Source organism: Musca vetustissima, unplaced genomic scaffold (assembly GCF_032173495.1).
Source record: "Musca vetustissima isolate MV318-11 ecotype Yass unplaced genomic scaffold, APGP_CSIRO_Mvet_v1 utg47419, whole genome shotgun sequence".
Lineage (NCBI taxonomy): Eukaryota > Metazoa > Arthropoda > Insecta > Diptera > Muscidae > Musca > Musca vetustissima.
In genome coordinates, this window is record NW_026878272.1 from 17,759 (window position 1) to 40,328 (window position 22,570).

Sequence of the window (22,570 nt, forward strand, 5' to 3'; positions counted from 1 at the left end):
ATTTACTCCAAAATGATTTAAATAACCTTTTTCAGTGGTGCAGATTAAATTGTATGGATTTAAATTTGAACAAATGTAAACATATGTGTTTTTCTAGAAATTCTTCATTAATGAGGCAATACAATATTAACGGTTCGGTTTTATCAACAGTTGATCTTGGTTCGTGGATCTTGGTATTTTAATGGATCCAAAGTTAAACTTTAACAATCATGTCATTTCTATGGTAAATAAAGCATATGGTGTATTAAGTTTTATAAAACGGTGGGCCAAAGAATTCTCGGATCCTTATATAACAAAACAACTATACACGTCTCTTGTTAGACCTATATTAGAATATGGTTCTGTTGTATGGGATCCTCAATATGCAATATATTCCGATAAAATCGAATCAGTGCAGAAACAATTCTTACTTTTTGCACTGAGGGGTTTACATTGGAATAGTGATTTTGTGTTGCCTTCTTACACTAGCAGGTTAAAATTAATTCGGTTACCTACATTAAAAAGTAGACGTATTATGTTGAACACCATGATGGTACTAAAAATATTAAATGGTAATATACCCTCTGATTTCCTAATTTCATCTATTAGAATAAATGTTCCTTTTCGATCTAGTAGATATTATCAACTATTATATGTAGATTTTCATCGCACAAATTATTCTATGGGAGATCCACTCAGTAAAATTTGTATTGATTTTAATTCTGTGTACTCTAATGTAGATTTTAGCAAGAATGTTGAATTTATAAAATCTAATATAATTGTATTTTTAAATGAGTAGTGCAACTTAATAACAAACTGGCTGTTGGAGTAGATTCTGTAGCTGGTTTTCTATTCCCTTCTCACATTCCACCATGATGCGGATTATGGTGTGTACGCGATCCCTACGAAAGGGGAGGTCGCCCCCTCGGTCGGCAGGGGTGGGAAAGTGAGGCGTGGGAACGTTCGAAAAAAAAAAAATGCTCTTAAAAAAGGATTTGGATTGCGTAGCCATGAGTGCGCCTGTCCATAGGTGAAAGTCTTAAGACCCGGCCGAAGGCCGGCTACTTAAAAAAAACCTAAATTTGATTTGGAAATTGCTCTTAAAAAAGGATTTGGATTGCGTAGCCATGTATGCGTCTGTCCATAGGTGAAAGTCTTAAGCCCCGGCCGAAGGCCGGCTACTTAAAAAACCTTGAATTTGATTTGAAAATTGCTTTTAAAAAAGGATTTGGATTGCGTAGCCATGAGTGCGCCTGTCCATAGGTAAAAGTCTTAAGACCCGGCCGAAGGCCGGCTACTTAAAAAAAACCCAAATTTGATTTGGAAATTGCTCTTAAAAAAGGATTTGGATTGCGTAGCCATGTATGCGTCTGTCCATAGGTGAAAGTCTTAAGCCCCGGCCGAAGGCCGGCTACTTAAAAAACCTTGAATTTGATTTGAAAATTGCTTTTAAAAAAGGATTTGGATTGCGTAGCCATGAGTGCGCCTGTCCATAGGTGAAAGTTTTAAGCCCCGGCCGAAAGGCCGGCTACTTAAAAAAAAACCTAAATTTGATTTGGAAATTGCTCTTAAAAAAGAATTTGGATTGCGTAGCCATGTATGCGTCTGTCCATAGGTGAAAGTCTTAAGCCCCGGCCGAAGGCCGGCTTCTTAAAAAACCTTAAATTTGATTTGAAAATTGCTCTTAACACTAGAAAGACGGGAATTTTGTATATACCTATATTGCCTAAAATCGGTCAAAATGACTTCATTCTGAAAAATTTTTTATTGTGTAAAGAAATTTTTTTAAACTATTTTTTTAATATTTGTTACATTATTTACAATCATACAAAACGTTGTTATTATTTGTTTTCGGTGGTAGGGCTCTCGGGTTTCCCCTTTTGAAAAATAAGAGCGCGGACAAAACGTTCGAAAAAAGAGGAAGACTTTACTCTAAGAGTGAAATCGACTGGAAATATAAAATTAATTTTTCCCGATTTGTGTGTTCGTATGTGTTTCTAGAGTAGCAAACGGGTTTCGATGTTGTTGTACCGATCTGGTCATATAAGAAATTTACTTTACACAGTAATAAAAGTAGTTTGATTATTTAATATTTCAAAAAGGTCAAAATGACCGCTTTTAGGCTATTTAGGTATAGCACATGTGAATACGGGGAATGAAAGAGGGGAGGAAGCAGCTACTATGATTAATAAACGTAGTTCTATGTGGTAGAAAAAGTCACCAAATTTTAAAAAGCTAAGTCATAATATACACAATTGTTTTTGTACTTGAAATTTAAAAACCGTCAAAATGACTGCTCTCGGCAATCTAGTGTTAAAAAAGGGTTTGGATTGCGTAGCCATGTATGCGCATTCGTTGTAAGCTTTAAAATGATACCCATATTGCCTTTGTGGCATTACTAAAACGGCCGTTTTAATCAAGATATGCTCCGAAATTTCAAGGCCCATATCTCGGGAAGTATGCATTTCCCCCACATAAAATATATATCACTCTAATCAGCTCAACGAGGACTACTTACGGTAAAAATTTCAACGTCGGGGTTGTTCATATTTTCGAATTTGTTTCTAATGTCAGTTTGAGTGCTCACATTATCGAGAGTTCACTGTATTTAAAAATACTTTAACTTTGGCATAGCAACGATTAAAATAAATGATCTATTATAAGAGATAATTTTTCGATCTTCTCTTCGAACTATACATTATTATAATTCTCTTTGTGCTAATATGAATACTTATATGAATAAAATTAAAAATTAAAGAAAAATTTACCGTTATAAATGAAGTTCTGGTTCATGTTTTACAAATTGAATTAGTAGTGTTTTGTATAGGTATCCATACACAATAAAATTAACTAATTATGAGCGAACCTGATTTTAGCTCGGGAAGCTCTGATAATTTGGAACCTGAGGAAGATGGCCTCTATTGAAATAGAACGAATGAATGACTCCAGAACATTAGGCTTGAGACAAAAATATGCTCAAGACTTTACAAAATGGATACCGCAACAACGAGAAAAATTAATATTCATTGATGAGTGTGGATTTAATCTTCACCTACGAAGAACCCAAGCCCGTTCAAGACAAGGAACAAGAGCACACATTGTGTTACCTACGGGCAGAGGTCGTAATGTCACTCTAATTGCAGCAATAAACAACGCGGGATTTGTATATTACACAATAGTTTCTAATTCCAGTGTCAATGCAGACAGATTTAAATTATTTATAAAAAGTCTTTTGGAGGAAATCAATTCAGAGTTGGAAAATTCGTTCTTGATAATGGATAACGCTCAAATACACAAGCGACATGACATAAAAAATTTGATCGAATCCAAAAGATGCAACCTTAAATTCTAACCGCCTTATTCTCCAATGCTGAATCCAATCGAAAATGCATTTTCAAAAATTTATTAAGTCTAATATGTATTTCGCATTTAGGACCGGGTATTCAATTCTTGTTCTAAAATATTTATTTATTAAAATGTTTGTATTACTATTTATTTAGTTTTATGTAGTAAAGCTATTAAATAAAATCACACCGAATTAAATAATATTTATGTTAATTACATAGCCATACAACTCTATTTGTTATTATTCTTTGATTTAATTTTCAAATATTGATTTAAAATTACTGCAAATATTACATTTCCTTGGATGAGAATAAAGGTTTCATTTAATTTGGAAAAAGTTTCATTCTATTTGTAAAAGGTTTCATTCTATTTGTAAAAGGTTTCATTCCAATTGGAAAATGTTTCATTTAATTTGGAAAAGGTTTCATTTAATTTGGAAAAGGTTTCATTTAATTTGGAAAAGGTTTCATTTGATCTGGAAATGCTATATTTATATATTCTATATCTGAAGTCACCTTTAAACCTATGTTTTCAATTACTGAAGTATTTAAACTAGTCAACAATTGATGCTCCATATTCTTTTTGATAAAAATTGCAACACCACCTCCTCTTTGATCTTGCCTATCCTTCCTGTAACAAACATAATTCATGCTTTTAATCGAGTAATCGCCATTAAGCCATGTTTCATTGATAAGACATATATCAATATTTTGACTATCCAAAAAATAATATAATTCATTTAATTTGCTGCGAACACCTCTTGCGTTCCATGAAATTATTTTCAAATTATTATTATTCAATATAAAAATTTGAATGCAAGGGAAGTGATGACTTCAAATTGGTCAGCTTTTGATTTGCATTTGCTCAGCGGATTATGATCTTATTTATTGCTGAAAATCCTTGTCTCAATTCTTTAAGTGTAATGGATTTCCTTTGGAAATACACTACATATAAAACTTGTTCATGAATGCGGTTTTCACTATTTTTAGTTACTAACTTCACATCAATACATTTTAAGCCCCTATTAATAATGTCTCTTTTCACAACATTCGGGTCCATCTTGTCCAGATCTAGAAGAATTGCCTTATAAGGTTTTTCATGTTTTGCTGTGTACGTAACAACAGCAAGATTCTCTTTAAGAGCTTTGCAAAAAGTTTCAACATCAGTATCCTTTTATAATTTCAAACCAATCGAAATTTTTCGAATTGAACAATCTGATATTTTCAGAATTCTACACAATTCATGTAATTGCTCAATTTTGCACTTGAGTATAGTAATTGGAGGTATTTTTATTTTTATCGATAATCATCATTGTTGTTGATATCATTATCGTTCAATGTTTGGAGAGGCAGATACAAATTTTGATTTGCTGCTCTCAATGGAGAAGTATTTGGTTTCACTTTCTTACTCATCATTAAATGCCTCGGAGAGGCAACTTCATCTTCGTCGCACTGTCGTTTAATGTTGTAGTTTTTATTTAATTTATTCTTGTAACTGTTGAGTGAAACAAAACAAGAATAGCAGTAAATTTTGGTTTTTGCGTTTAGTTGTTTTCGTTTTTTTAAGAAAATGGCACGTTTGCAAGTGATGGAGAACACAATACGACTGTCAAAATTATATATACATTAAAATAATGTATATTTAAATCCAGGTTTAAATAATAATCTATCTAAAACAATCATAGTAAATTCGAATGGGTTAAGCTTTTTAGTTATTTTTTTATTGGGATTTTATTTAGGTGTTCCCCAAACATTAATACTTTAAAACGTTATTTTATGATAGTTTATGTACGTACTCCAATTTAGGATTGTAATAAATCAGACTAATTCGATTATAGAAAAAGTTTCAGGCTCAATGTGAAGAATAATTGGAAAATTACGAACAATAATCATTGTTTTTGCCCCTGTATACCAAGGGAAACCAAGGTAGTTTCTGAATTCCCCGAGTCGACCTGATGGCTCCATATTGTCTAGGGTCACAAAAATTTGCAGAGGGGTTGGGGAAAATCCAAATTAGATCCCAATAAAAAAAATATCTATAAAAACTTAACCCATCCGAAAGCTATAACGAATTTACTTTGATTGTTTTAGAAAGATTATCATTTAAACATGGATGTTAGCGGCACTCCCAAAATCTCATTGATTTGTAAACGATCTTGCAACACTGTTGCTTATGAAATAATAATTTTTGGGAATGTCAATTTATAGTAAATATTTAACGAAACTTAGAAAAATGTCAAGTAGCGTCCCTGAGTGCCGCCATTTTCTGTCCTGAATAAATACCAATAATTTGTATAATACGCTGTGCTCAGGAACTGATTTTTTGAACTATTTTAAAAGTTTTTGTGGTTTTCATACCAAAAAGTATGGCTTGTTTTATATTTACTATTTTATAGTTTTTTAAATCCTATTTTTTTTTGTAATTTAGGAATTTTAATAGAAATACATTTTGTTAAATAAATCAACTTTTATGGAACAAGTTGTATTTTATTCAAAATCCCTTTGGAAACCACCAGCTCGGCCTACTTGCCTTTTCAACATTTTAAAATTCTTTTTGTGGTCTCATCCTGGGCCAACTGCAGCGTCTACAATAACTTGCCAATCTCGCAGTAAGTAGAAAATGGAGTTATCTAATTCAGAAGGTCAGCCACACAATGATCACAATATTTCACTAAGTCAAAAATCCCCTGACGAAAATGAGAAATATTGCATAGAATGCAACAAACAATTCAACTGCAAAAATTCCACTTCGGACATAACCTAAAAATGTCCGCAGTGCTCCGCCATAGGACCTAACTCACCAGCATCCACTGCTACAACTAGGAGTTCTGCTCATTCTAACAAGTCACATTCGCGTAAAATTCAATTACAACTTAAAAGACTTGAAGAAGAGCGAATATTTAATACAGAATATCTAAATAAAAAATACCAACTTCTTGAGGAAGCCGATGATATAAGTGATACTTCGTCTAACAAATCCCAAACGTACAAAATTGGCTAAATAAAGTTCCAAATCAAGATGAAACATCAGAAATTCTCCCTGAAGATAGACATCTATCTGCCGCTAATAATCAATGTACCAACACAAATCAGCAAGCTACAAGCTTGCCCCACGAGATTGTTTATTGTGACATGTCAGGTCACGCCAATACGCAAAATATACCAAAAACAAACATGCAAATAAATCATAATCACCAAACTGCAAATACTTCATTTGTGCCCATTGTCTCCACTGCTTCTGCGAGTACCTTGTCAATACCAAATCGTCCAATGTACACGGCCACTACAAGCGTATGCCACCCAGAAGTGCAGTCAGGTGTCATTGATCATCTTCCTCATGTAACCGTAAATCCACATTTACCTCAACCTCCACTAATTCGCAATGCAAATTTTCCTCCTTATCAGCCAACAATTATTAATAATTCTGCTCCCCACACCTTTTTACAAACTGCTCCAATTTCTACCACCATGAATATTTCACCTAATGAGTATCCAGCTCCACTGAATCGCAATACGAATTTCGCTTCTCATCAGCCACGTCAGCAGTCATACATTAATAATTCAGATCCACATACGTTCTTACAGAATGCACCGATGTCTTCGACTATGAATATTTCTCCTAATGCCAATACAGCGACATCATTTTGTCCACCTTTAAGTCTGGAACCTCACAACAGACTACTACAGTCGCACATAAATGCTAGGCAATCCATGCCGAAGGAATTGCCACCATTCTCTGGCAATCCGGAAGAGTTGCCCATTTTTATTTCCACTTTGGAATGGTCAACTGCCGCCTGCAACTTCACTTATGCGGAGAACTTAATCCGTCTTCAAAAATCTCTTAAGGGAGAAGCTCTCCAAAGCGTGCAACAGATGTTGATTCATCCTGCTAATGTGCCAGGAGTAGTTGAGGTACTTCGATTGCTGTACGGCCTATTAAGATTACACCGGGCCACGTCTTGAGCTTATGGCCGCCCTTATAGGTTCTCGTTTTGCCAAATTTGTAATAGAAAATAATATCATGAAAATATCTAAAAAATATTATTGGTCTGATTCAAAAACAGTGCTAAGCTGGATCAATTCTGATGCCAGAAAATATAATCAGTTTGTGGCTTTTCGAGTAACAGAGATTTTAGAGTTGTCTTCGCTCAATGAATGGAAGTGGGTCCGTAGCAAGCAAAACGTAGCTGACGATGCTACAAAATGGTCAAAGATACCTGTCATTTCTATAGATAGTAGATGGTTTAACGGTCCAGATTTTTTACATTTGCCTGAAGAGGAGTGGCCTAAAACAAGCGCTCATCCTGAGCCAACGGAAGAAGAACGAGTACATCATTCTTTTAAAATTACAACATTATATACAACTTTTGATGTACTCAGATTTTCGAAATGGGTCCGCCTTTTAAGGACGGCTGCATATGTACTACGATTTATTAACAATTGTCGTAGAATTAAGAAACAAACTCATGAATTAACTCAAGAGGAGCTAAAACTAGCAGAAACAATTTTATATAGGCAGGCTCAAAGTGAAACATATTCCGCAGAAATATCACAACTTATGTCGAAAGCCTCTATACACAAATCCAGCGATATTTATTGCAAATCACCGTATCTGGAAGATGGCGTTTTACGTGTGTATGGAAGAATTGATGAAGCAGATGTGCCTTGGGAACAAAAACGCCCTATTATCTTACCTAGAGAATGTCATATAACAAAACTGATATTGTTACACTATCATGAGAAATTTCACCATATGAATCATGAGACAGCCATCAATGAAATCAGACAAAAATTCTCGATTTCCAGACGTACGACATTTAAAACAATAACACGATCCTGTCAAATGTGTAAAATCCACAAAGCTATTCCACAAAGTCCACAAATGGCAAAATTGCCTAGAGCACGACTGGCTTCATTCGGTGCACCATTTTCTTTTACCGGAATAGATTTCTTTGGTCCCATCTTGGTCACCGTCAATCGTCACAAGGAAAAAAGATATGGATGTCTGTTTACATGTTTGACCATACGAGCAATTCACATCGAGGTTGCATATTCGCTGACAACAAGTTCATGTATTCTAGCCATTCGAAATTTTATGGCACGAAGAGGAATTCCACTTGAATTCTATAGTGACAATGGCACAAATTTTATTGGCGCAGAGAGAGAGAGAGTTACGTGAGGCGGTAACTGAGGTAGATAAAGATGAGTTAGTAAAAACTTTCACTAGTACTACGACAAAATGGAATTTTAATCCTCCTGCCTCACCTCACATGGGAGGTGCGTGGGAGCGGCTGGTACGATCAATTAAAACTATTTTATATAAAATTATGCCAGCAAGGCGTCCTAGTGATGAGCTCCTATTAAGTACATTAATAGAAGTTGAAAATATCGTAAATTCTAGGCCTCTTGCTTATGTTCCTGTGGACGACAAAACGTCAGAGGCTTTAACTCCAAATCACTTCCTAGTGGGAAGTTCAAGTGGGTTAAAACCGATATCAGTTTGCAGCGACAGTGGCATATTATTAAAGTAAAATTGGCTGCTTTCACAACAATATGCAAACATATTTTGGAAAAAGTGGTTGGCTGAATTTTTGCCTTCGTTAACTTGTATGTCGAAATGGTATGAAAAATCTAAACCATTATGTCAGGGCGACTTAGTGATTATTGTTGATCCTTCTCTACCTCGAAATGTTTGGCTGCGTGGTAAAGTACTTCAAACGAGATTGGCAAGTGATGGACAGGTCCGTAGTGCAAAAGTGCTCACACAACGAGGTATCATGGATCGGCCTGTAACTAAATTGGCAATTTTGGACGTAGCCCCTCAACGAGAGTCTGGCAGCGGAAAGGTTCCTTGCCATACTGCGGAGGGAATGTTAGCGGCACTCCCAAAATCTCATTGATTTGTAAACGATCTTGCAACACTGTTGCTTATGAAATAATAATTTTTCGGAATGTCAATTTATTGTAAATATTTAACGAAACTTAGAAAAAATGTCAAGTAGCGTCCCTGAGTACTGCCATTTTCTGTCCTGAATAAATACCAATAAGTTGGATAATACGCTGTGCTCAGGAACTGTTTTTTTGAACTATTTTAAAAGTTTTTGTGGTTTTCATATCAAAAAGTATGGCTTGTTTTATATTTACTATTTTATAGTTTTTTAATTCCTAATTTTTTTTGTAATTTAGGAATTTTAATAGAAATACATTTTGTTAAATAAATCAACTTTTATGGAACAAGTTGCATTTTATTCAAAATCCCAGTGGAAACCACCAGCTCGGCCTACTTGCCTTTTCAACAATGGATTTAAATATATATTCTTTTAATGTATATATAATTTTTAGTTCCTACATGTATATCAGTGAAAGTACCTCAAGAATGATTCCTCAAAATTTGATCCAAATATCTCCATTATTAAAAATTTTATAGCATTTTTATTCAAAAAAAAGGTATAAATGTACCCGGTTATTGACCGTAGGGTTAAAACCATGGAACGTACAATCGACACCATGATAAAGAGCAGTACACCCAATGATACGCTGAAATATAAACAACATGCGTATGTAAAGGGGAGATCAATGGAAACCGCTTTACATTAGGTAGTAAACTATATTGAGGACATCCTTCGCTAAGAAAATGTATAAATTACGGGAATGCATTGACATTGAACCAGCTTTCAACAATGTCAGCACGCTTATCCAATCCTTAAGGGCTAAGCAGAATGTTGGCGTTGAGCGTTTTTTGTTATCGCGTTAACGCACGCAAAAAGTTAACATATTTTTAACTCCGAAGCGCAGCGCACATCAAACTCAAGCGTTGGTGTTATCGTTTCCTTGTGGTTGTTGTATTTTCGATAACACATAACGCGACGGATGGCTCAACGCGAGCATTCTGCTTAGCCCTTTAGATACTTTCCAAGTTGACCGGGCAATCATAGACTGGGTTTACTATATGCCGAGGAATATATGGATAAGCTGTAGTATACAGGACATAACGATCAGAGACAAAGTAGGTCGGGGAACACCTCTTAACGAACTTAACCGATGAAGGATTTGAACCAGTCTGTTATGCAGATGACGTTATAATACTTCTTAGAGGAATGAATCCTAACTTATTATGAAGGAAAGCCGAAACGGTGGTAAACATCGCCTACGATTGGGCTAAACCGAGGAGATTTTCACTAGAAAGACAAAAATAGCTCACCATATCAAACAAAGTTAAGTATCTGGGAGTAATTCTAGACAGGAAACTTAAATGGAAAGACCACATACAGCAAAGGCCTGACAAGGCCCATAGATGCTGGTATCTCTGGATCTAAATGGGGGTTTCAATCCCAAGATGATACACTGGAACTATGACAGCGTTATTATACTATTTCTAACATATGCGTCTGTTGTCTGGTGGACAGCAATGGATAAAAAATGTGTCGTAAAAGCTTTCCAGAAAGTTCAAAGAACGTGTCGCCTAGGTATATGTGGAGTAATGCGTACATCACCAACTAGGGCCTTGGAGACAATATTATACATACAGCTTGCAGCTTTAACACTTTAGGCAATGGACGAGTGGATAGACACCGGACACAACATACCGCACAAAAATATATTACAGACACACCGCATACCTGAAGCGAGAGTAGTAACACGTTGCGAAAGTATATTACCAGATAGAGAACAATGGAATAGTGGAACACTAGTTCAGACGCCGGCGGGTAACTGTTGCTACACAGATGGTTCTCGACTAGGAGGAAAAACTGGACTGGGACTTTTTATCGAAGGACCGGGTACCGAAATTTCACTTCGTCTTACAGATCACAGTACGATCTTACAGTTAAATCCAAAACTTTACTGGAACGTATAAATGTCATAAATGATTTCTCACAACAAGGACCTGTATGTATTATATGGGTACCGGGTCACCAAGGAATCATAGGCAACGAGATAGTGACCCAAATGAAGACAAAACTAAGCAAATCCTAATGCTAAACAAGAAATAAATAAATGACTGACGGGTATTCTTACAGGACACCTCAGCCTGAAGGCACATCTACTCAAGATAGGATGCGAAGGTAGCAGCATGTGTAGAGCGTGTGGGGAAGACAGTGAAACGCTGGAACATTTCCTGTACCATTGTCCAGCATTTACATGCCTTCGGAAACAATCTTGGGAAATGACGCTTTTCACGGACTAACCGATCTGAGGGGTGTAAATGGAGAAGACTGAAGGAGTTCTCAAAAAACACGGAGTTCTTAGAATCATAGGGGAATCAAACCCAAAATGTTTAATCTAAACATTCCCTAATTCTATCTTTCTCTGCATTTTTAGAGCGCACAACAGGCCTCAATTGGCTTATGTGTATGTCCTTCCCATGTTGTACATGTGATGATATTATCCACCCCTCTTTTCATCCTAACCTATCTGCGGCCTCAATAACTTTGTACCCGTTCGTGATTTGTATCACTTCGTTTATAACGAACGCGGTTATAACGAACTTTTTGAACTTGTTTGTGTGACCATTACAGATATATTTGACATACATTTCAATGTTTTTAATAAACTAAAAAAATTGTGATTATTTTAAATACGTTTCATCTATACTCTTTGTGTTCATATTTTTTGATCACAAATGTAAATTAAAAGATTGCTTAATGCTTAATTTTTAAAAGATCGGTAACCACACCGTTTGGTAACCACACCGTTTGTTTATTTAGAAATCAAACTTGTAACTTATTAACTTAACTCTAAATGTCACCTGCTGAATTATTATAATTTTTGATGGCTGTTGTATTGTGGAAAAATTTTATTATTTCGGTTGCGAATGTTATGTTGGCTGCACGTGTTGTAACTGGATATGTTATGAAATTTGGCAGACTTGCTCATGTTACCAGTATATATGTTTATTTTACGATCGTTCTCATCGCCACACTTTCCCGCCCCTTAACGTAGGGAGCGCGTATACCTCATATTCTGGAATAGTAGATTGGGAAAACCAGCTACAGTAAAACCTCAGCCGGTTAACACCTACGATTCACGACAATAGACAATCACAACACAGCAATAAAATAAATAGAACTAATCCTGAATATACGTCTGGCAACTGTTGCTAAGCACTAAGAACGTATAATACAATTTTTTTATGACATGCAGAGGTTCAGATAAAGATATACTATTATTTAATTTGTTATATTCTTCAGGGTCGTACCTAAATTCATGCGTATGCGTACGAATTTATTCACCTAAAAAGTTAAATACAAGTATTTCAATGAATGTTACCCAAATACGCATTGCGTATAAAAATATAAAGTTGAAAATTTGCAACTCTGACAATGCGTATTTTAAAATTTTTGTTTTTTGAAAATAGAATTCTAGTCATTGAAAAATTTGTTTTTCTATAAATGTAAACTTTTTTCGATCAATTAAAAAATGTTTTCGTCTATTTTCGCCGTATTTAATTGGCACAGATGCAAATAGAGTCCTTGCGTATTTGGGTAATACGGACGTCTGACAAACCTTATAAAGGTGAGAAGGTGAGTATTTTTGCACGGAGCGCAATAAATTAGGTACGACCCTCACATAAAGATCGGAGAGCATTACATAATTCATAATTAGATTTGGCTAATGTTATTTTCGGGTACAAACCTAACGGTACATTAAATTTAATTTCACCTAGTAAGAACTCAGGTTAAATTTGGCCGCGCAAGAGTTTATTAATGAAAACAGCTGTGAGCATTAAATGTCTTTTCTCTAGTGTGGGAAGGTCAATTAACTTCAGACCATTTTCGTATGGAGGAAGAGAATCATTTGAGTACCATCGTAAACCTCTGAGAGCAAATAAATGAATTTGAACTTGCACAGATTCTTTTTTTAGAATAACATTTACAAAAAGGCTAATGAATAAGCGTTTGGTAACTTCGTTTTATGAAGCCTAATAATGATTTGGTTTTGTGAATACAATACTCTATATTTAAATTGAAACGTAGTTTACTGCCCAAAATAACTCCAAGATCAATAAACGAATCTACATTTTGCAATTTGTGCGAATCTGTACAATGACAATTTTTTTTATTTTTTTTAGGTTTAATGACATACCATTAACACTACACATATTTGCAACAGAGTACAAATCATGTTGCAGATTTATTTATATATTTATTCATGGTAATTTCAAAGTCCGAAGACCACATTGAAGAAATTAACAATCTACATTTCGACGCCTCCGAACCATAGTATGCTAAGTCGACTTAGCATGTTTTAAAGTTCTTTACGTTTTTAGATACTACGGTCCTTAATTTAAATTCACTGAAATTTTGGTAATAATCGGCCAATCCAATCCAAAGTTATAAGCAAAAATGTACTTAACATGGCACGAACGATTAAAGAAACTTCCATACTTTGAAAGTTTCTACTGAAAAACTCACTTTTCAGACTTAGCATACTATGGTTCCGAGGCGTCGATTTTAAAATTGACTTATTAATATGAAATATAATATATCGTCAGCTAAAATGCAAAAAGGCGTAACTAACAAAAAATTGAAAATTGACTTTTTGAATGAATATTGTGAATGTCAATAAACTACATGTGCTGACAAAGTTTTACACGTCTGCGGTCAAAAAAGGAGCTTCTATTAACAAAAAACAAAAAGACGTAACTACAAGTGGGTTTATTTGATAAATGCTGAAAGGCGTAACTAACAAAAAATTCACATTTTTACTTAATTGTTATGACTGCCATTAAACTAAATAACTAAATTTGTTAAAAAAATATAGTCTATTATGTGTCATATGCAATATCATCCTGCCGGGCATACTTTTTCATTTCACATGACATGCTTATAGTTTTCATTCAAAACAGTTTTTTGCTTCTCCTTATGCTTTCGTTAGATACGCCTATTTGCATTTTAGCTAACGATATGTATTCAAAGATAAATTAAAAAAGTAATGTATTAAATAAACACGACAATAAAACCGGACAATAAATAATAACCCATCTACATTTCACTAATTATAAGAACGAAAACTAGCAAAAGTAGCAAAAAATCTGTCTCCAGACTAAAATTCTACTCGAAAGTCGAGCAGAAGCAGTACTTCAGCAGAATAAAAGTATATATAATTTAACATGGACTCAGAGTATACTAAACATAAGATCATGACATAAAATAAGTACAAAAATGTATATAAAAAAAGTTACTTGAACATAAAGAAAATATATTAAACATTAAATTAATTATATATATATATATATATATATAAATAATTATTATTAAATAAAAATGAAAATATAATTAATTTCAAATAAAATCCACTCAAAAAATTGATTGATTGTAAGAATTAAGATTGCATAAAAGTTAACATCATCAGCAAACATTAATACATTGAAGCAACGAATATCAGATGGAACACCACCTTGAGGAACACCAGAATATACAGATATATTTGTAGATAGGATATCATTAAAAGATACTCTTTGGGTTCGGTTCTCTAAGTGAGAACGAATCCATGACAGAAGTATTGATGGAAAACCCATGTACAGCAACTCATGTACACCAGTTTGACATTTATTTAGAAACCCATTATGAACGTGACATGTAAGTTGTAATAAGTTTGTCAAGGTCGATCTACCCTTGATGAAACTGAATAAGTTTAGGAACTGCACTTAGTATTGCAATACCTCTATTATTTTCAATTGCACATCTGTTATCACGCAAGGAAATAATAAAATAAATAGTCAATGATACATTGAAGATAATTGTAGTGTCGATAAAGTTCGTACGCACATGATTTCAAAATAGAAGACGGCACACCATCTGGGCTTGGTGAGTTGGAGCTTTTCAATGACTACAAGCCTTTTAGCTTTTCATAATCTGTGAAACTAATGCAAGGGAATTGATTAAGTTTATGAATACTATGCTAAATTTTCTGTTGCTAGATCAAAATATACAATTGAATCCCGAAAGTTGTATAATCTTTACCTTAACAAGATTAAGGATAATTTTAAATCCAATCCAAAGTCATTTTATGAATTTGTTAATCTAAAAAGAAAAGTTTCTTCTAAGCCTACAATTTTAAAATGCAATAACCAAGAATTTTCAAAAAACTCCGAAATTGCATTTTTTTTTGCCACGACTTATTCTAATACTACCTATCAGATTAAAGATCCATATCCTTATGAACTATCAAATATTTACGCCCTTCTTACAAAGTCAAGAGGTCTCTAAAAATCTACGTAGTTTAAAACCTATTAAATGTCCAGGCCCTCATGGTATACCCAGCATAATTCTAAAGAATTTTTCAGATACATTAGCATTGCCACTAACGATATTATTTAATTATTCCCTTAAATATGGTTATGTTCCTACTTGTTGGAAGAAGTCATATATAATACCCTTACACAAGTCTAGTAGTCTAACAAATGTCTCGAATTATAGAGGAATTGCAAAATTAAGTGCTATTCTAAAATTGTTCGAAAAGTTAATTACTACTATAATTTCACACAAAATTCAACCCTTGTTAAGTCCATATCAACATGGTTTTTGTAGTGGTCTTTCAACTATTACCAATCTCATACACTTTACTTCTACTATGATAAAGGGATTTGTTCAGCGTAAACAAACCGATACATACCTTGAGATTTCCTAATTTCTTCTATTAGAATAAGTTCCTGTCCGATCTTGTATACACTATCAACTGTTATATGTAGACTTCCACCGCACGAATTACTCTATGAGAGATCCTCTTAGTAAAATGTGTATTGACTTTAACTCTGTATACTCTAATGTAGATTTTTGCTTGAGCGTAGAATAAATAAAATCTAATATCTAATATTTTAAAATTTTTGTTTTTTGAAAATAGAATTCTAGTCATTGAAAAATTTGTTTTTCTATAAATGTAAACTTTTTTCGATCAATTAAAAAAATGTTTTCGTCTATTTTCGCCGTATTTAATTGGCGCAGATGCAAATAGAGTCCTTGCGTATTTGGGTAATACGGACGTCTGACAAACCTTATAAAGGTGAGAAGGTGAGTATTTTTGCACGGAGCGCAATAAATTAGGTACGACCCTCACATAAAGATCGGAGAGCATTACATAATTCATAATTAGATTTGGCTAATGTTATTTTCGGGTACAAACGGGTAACGGTACATTAAATTTAATTTCACCTAGTAAGAACTCAGGTTAAATTTGGCCGCGCAAGAGTTTATTAATGAAAACAGCTGTGAGCATTAAATGTCTTTTCTCTAGTGTGGGAAGGTCAATTAACTTCAGACCATTTTCGTATGGAGGAAGAGAATCATTTGAGTACCATCGTAAACCTCTGAGAGCAAATAAATGAATTTGAACTTGCACAGATTCTTTTTTTTAGAATAACATTTACAAAGAGGCTAATGAATAAGCGTTTGGTAACTTCGTTTTATGAAGCCTAATAATGATTTGGTTTTGTGAATACAATACTCTATATTTAAATTGAAACGTAGTTTACTGCCCAAAATAACTCCAAGATCAATAAACGAATCTACATTTTGCAATTTGTGCGAATCTGTACAATGACAATTTTTTTTTATTTTTTTTTAGGTTTAATGACATACCATTAACACTACACATATTTGCAACAGAGTACAAATCATGTTGCAGATTTATTTATATATTTATTCATGGTAATTTCAAAGTCCGAAGACCACATTGAAGAAATTAACAATCTACATTTCGACGCCTCCGAACCATAGTATGCTAAGTCGACTTAGCATGTTTTAAAGTTCTTTACGTTTTTAGATACTACGGTCCTTAATTTAAATTCACTGAAATTTTGGTAATCATCGGTCAATCCAAACCAAATAAGCATTATAAGCAAAAATGTACTTAACATGGCACGCACGATTAAAGAAACTTCCATACTTTGAAAGCTTCTACTGAAAAACTCACTTTTCAGACTTAGCATACTATGGTTCCGAGGCGTCGATTTTAAAATTGACTTATTAATATGAAATATAATATATCGTCAGCTAAAATGCAAAAAGGCGTAACTAACAAAAAATTGAAAATTGACTTTTTGAATGAATATTGTGAATGTCAATAAACTACATGTGTTGACAAAGTTTTACACGTCTGCGGTCAAAAAAGGAGCTTCTATTAACAAAAAACAAAAAGACGTAACTACAAGTGGGTTTATTTGATAAATGCAGAAAGGCGTAACTAACAAAAAATTCACATTTTTACTTAATTGTTATGACTGCCATTAAACTAAATAACTAAATTTGTTAAAAAAATATAGTCTATTATTCGTCATATGCAATATCATCCTGCCGGGCATACTTTTTCATTTCACATGACATTCATTCAAAACAGTTTTTTGCTTCTCCTTATGCTTTTGTTAGATACGCCTATTTGCATTTTAGCTAACGATATGTATTCAAAGATAAATTAAAAAAGTAATGTATTAAATAAACACGACAATAAAACCGGACAATAAATAATAACCCATCTACATTTCACTAATTATAAGAACGAAAACTAGCAAAAGTAGCAAAAAATCTGTCTCCAGACTAAAATTCTACTCGAAAGTCGAGCAGAAGCAGTACTTCAGCAGAATAAAAGTATATATAATTTAACATGGACTCAGAGTATACTAAACATAAGATCATGACATAAAATAAGTACAAAAATGTATATAAAAAAAGTTACTTGAACATTGGTATAAAGAAAAATATATTAAACATTAAATTATATATATATATATATAATTATTATTAAATAAAAATGAAAATATAATTAATTTCGAATAAAATCCACTCAAAAAATTGATTGATTGTAAGAATTAAGATTGCATAAAAGTTAACATCATCAGCAAACATTAATACGTTGAAGCAACGAATATCAGATGGAACACCACCTTGAGGAACACCAGAATATACAGATATATTTGTAGATAGGATATCATTAAAAGATACTCTTTGGGTTCGGTTCTCTAAGTGAGAACGAATCCATGACAGAAGTATTAATGGAAAACCCATGTACAGCAACTCATGTACACCAGTTTGACATTTATTTAGAAACCCATTATGAACGTGACAAGTAAGTTGTAATAAGTTTGTCAAGGTCGATCTACCCTTGATGAAACTGAATAAGTTTTGGAACTGCTCTTAGTTTTGCAATACCTCTATTATTTTCAATTGCACATCTGTTATCACGCAAGGAAATAATAAAATAAATAGTCAATGATACATTGAAGATAATTGTAGTGTCGATAAAGTTCGTACGCACATGATTTTAAAATAGAAGACGGCACACCATCTGGGCTTGGTGAGTTGGAGCTTTTCAATGACTACAAGCCTTTTAGCTTTTCATAATCTGTGAAACTAATGCAAGGGAATTGATTAAGTTTATGAATACTATGTTAAATTTTCTGTTGCTAGATCAAAATATACAATTGAATCCCGAAAGTTGTATAATCTTTACCTTAACAAGATTAAGGATAATTTTAAATCCAATCCAAAGTCATTTTATGAATTTGTTAATCTAAAAAGAAAAGTTTCTTCTAAGCCTACAATTTTAAAATGCAATAACCAAGAATTTTCAAAAAACTCCGAAATTGCATTTTTTTTTGCCACGACTTATTCTAATACTACCTATCAGATTAAAGATCCATATCCTTATGAACTATCAAATATTTACGCCCTTCTTACAAAGTCAAGAGGTCTCTAAAAATCTACGTAGTTTAAAACCTATTAAATGTCCAGGCCCTCATGGTATACCCAGCATAATTCTAAAGAATTTTTCAGATACATTAGCATTACCACTAACGATATTATTTAATTATTCCCTTAAATATGGTTATGTTCCTACTTGTTGGAAGAAGTCATATATAATACCCTTACACAAGTCTGGTAGTCTAACAAATGTCTCGAATTATAGAGGAATTGCAAAATTAAGTGCTATTCTAAAATTGTTCGAAAAGTTAATTACTACTATAATTTCACACAAAATTCAACCCTTGTTAAGTCCATATCAACATGGTTTTTGTAGTGGTCTTTCAACTATTACCAATCTCATACACTTTACTTCTACTATGATAAAGGGATTTGTTCAGCGTAAACAAACCGATAAATACCTTGAGATTTCCTAATTTCTTCTATTAGAATAAGTTCCTGTCCGATCTAGTATACACTATCAACTGTTATATGTAGACTTCCACCGCACGAATTACTCTATGGGAGATCCTCTTAGTAAAATGTGTATTGACTTTAACTCTGTATACTCTAATGTAGATTTTTGCTTGAGCGTAGAATAAATAAAATCTAATATTATTGTATTTTTAAATGAGCAGTAAAACTTACAAACTGGCTGTTGAAGTAGATTCTGTAGCTGGTTTTCTATTCCACTCTCAAATCCCATCATGATACGGATCATGGTGTGTACGCGATCACTACCTAAGGGGAGGTCGCCCCCTCGGTTGGCGGGGGTGGGAAAGAGAGGCGTCAAAAAAGGTATTATAGGAGTAATTAACGTAGTTAATTACAGATATATTTCCAGAATACGTAGTTAAAAAAATCTGGAAATATATCTGCAAAATTCATTATGAAATAAATAACAATTTATGGATAGGGATTTTTTTTTCAATTTTTGCTTGGACAAAACTACAGCAACTTTTCAGTATAAATTGGTATTGGTTTCTATCTATCGTATAATTTTCAAAAGGATTTTATTAGAGTAACATGTTTCTGTTTTTAATTTTGACTTGCTGTTATTTATAAAAATTGCTAGAAGCAATACAGCGGACCGATAATAAAATATTTAAATCGAACTTAAAGTATGCCATATAAAAGTTTTAAAAAATCAAAGATTGTAAAATAAAAAAAACAAAATATGAAGCTTGTAAGCCAAAACTGTTTAAATGTGCCACCTCTCCCCTATATATGGGAATATTAGAAAATGTTTTAAATTTCTTGAAGTTGCGGTTTGCAAGCTTATAACTCATGAAATATATAAAAAAATGGTTAAAAATGCTTTGATCGTTTTAAAAAAGTTCGCTATATATGTAGTTCGTTATAAGAGATTTGTGTTAAAAATATGTCTTAAAAATTCGGGGCCAAGAAGTTGGTTAGCTATAAGGAAATTTCGTTATAACGTGTGTTTTTAAAAAAGTTCGCTGTATATATGATATTTTCTTTTATGAGATTTTTGTTAAAAATGCCAATTTTTAACATAGCTGAAGCCGAGTTTCACTAATTTATAACACGAAAATTATTAAAGTATATGAGTTAGCTATAAGGAAATTTCGTTATAACGTGTGTTTTGTATAAGCGTACTCGACTGTATTATATTTCCACGGCCTACCAAAATGATGAGTACGTCCCTTAGGTATCGTTTTTCGAATCTTTATCTGCATTTTTTTAATTCTGCTTCTAGTTTCAATGCGCAATCAGGAATTTCCAAACATCAATTATAGGATTGTTGTACACGCCAATCTATGTAATTAGATATATATTTTGGTATATAATATGCACAGCTTCATAGTAATATCCATCCAAAGTTGAACATTTTGTGCCGCCAAATTTCTAAAAAAACTATTTTCCGTTGAAATTTTTATATCTGTTATTTGATTCGTATTGTACCTGCGATCAGTAAGCCGGCGGCCTGCCAAAATCACGAAATTTGGCAAAAACTGTTTTTGGAAATATCGCGAAACCGGACACACATTTTGACCTTTTGCGAAATCAAAGCATAAATGAACTAAATAAATAAAATCATAAAATTTTGCGCAATATACAGGGATTGGAAGTTAACCTTTACTACTTTCTGGAAACCGAATGCGCATCAAATTAAACGAGGATTACGCGATTTAGACGCTATTTCAAATGTATAATATTTTTTTAATAAATAATATATTTTTAGTTTAGGATTATTTCCTATTTATTGAACCACACAATTTATTTGAAGGGCATTGATATAATCCGTACGATGTATACATGTACCTAATAAGTTATTATATTTAAATATGTAAATTTTTCGCTGAAATTCATAGCAGAATAACTTCAATATTTTTTTTTTTAATTTATTGCATAAAATTAATAAATAAATACGATGGCCAAAATAAAAAAGTGGATTTTTTGAAAAAGGAATATTAAAAAATTTGCAATATTGCCCATTTATACATATATATTTATGTTTCAAATGGAAAATAAAAATATAGGAATTTAATTCTAGAAGTAAAGGCATATTGTGTAATGTTCAATTCGTATTTCAAAACATTGTACAAATTCTTAATATTTGATTCTGTTTTATAAAATTATATTCAATATTTATTTACACCACAGATGAAGGAGAAGGACACGTGGGTACTGTTTGCGAAATCGGAAGATTGGGATCTGTACATTCGCCAGAAAATACAGTGGTTGTTAATTGGGATTCTGGCCATAGAACCAACTATCGTGTTGGATATCAGAATCAATATGATTTAATAATAGTAGATAATGCCCAAGTTGGTAAGATTAAAATACTTCAGCCATGTTATGAATATTTGTCAGAACTATCGTTTTCTTTTCAGGCGTACGTCATCCCAATGTTGTATGTGAGGGTTGTACTAAGGGAGGCATAGCCGGTATTGTTTTCAAATGTGAACAGTGCGCCAATTACTATTTGTGTTCGAGTTGTTATGGAGCCGATTTACATGATAAAGGGCACGCCTTTATAAGGTATACGACACCTACATCATTAGGGTAAGTATTATATATATATATATATATCGGAGAGAAGGACACCTTTGAATAGCGTCCATAAAATCTCGGTTAAAATTTTTTCCAACCCGCTACCAATTCTATGGCAATGTTGATCTCTAGCAGCGAAACAACTTTAGCTAGCTTTTTCAGTTGTCGACAAAATGTAGATGATTGAACATGTTTTCACAGTGCCATTGTAAATTTTTAATTTTTTTGTTGTGGGGGCGCTGGAAGATTTCAAACATAACTAATGTATTTTCTTTCATATATAGCATTTCCAGATTAAATGAAACCTTTTACAAATTAAATGAAACCTTTTCCAAATTTAATGAAACCTTTTCCAAATTAAATGAAACCTTTTCCACTTGAAACGAAACCTTTTCCAAATTAAATGAAACCTTTTACAAATAGAATAAAACTTTTTCCAAATTAAATGAAACCTTTATTCTTATCCAAGGAAATATAATATTTCCAGTAATTTTAAATCAATATTTGAAAATTAAATCAAAGAATATTACCAACTACAGTTGTATGGCTATGTAA

General features: G+C 33.0%; 1 protein-coding gene across 1 annotated transcript in view; it reads left to right on the forward strand.

Moving 5' to 3' along the window:
• The window catches only part of LOC133323083 (E3 ubiquitin-protein ligase MIB2-like), a gene marked incomplete at its 3' end in the record, with an annotated part of 93,037 nt that overhangs the window by 9,634 nt on the left and 60,833 nt on the right, over nucleotides 1–22,570 (forward strand). Inside the window, exons 2-3 of the mRNA XM_061532040.1 lie at nucleotides 21,626–21,793; nucleotides 21,856–22,027. Of these exons, the coding sequence (XP_061388024.1) occupies nucleotides 21,626–21,793; nucleotides 21,856–22,027 (340 nt within the window). The remainder of the gene's footprint in view (nucleotides 1–21,625; nucleotides 21,794–21,855; nucleotides 22,028–22,570) is intronic.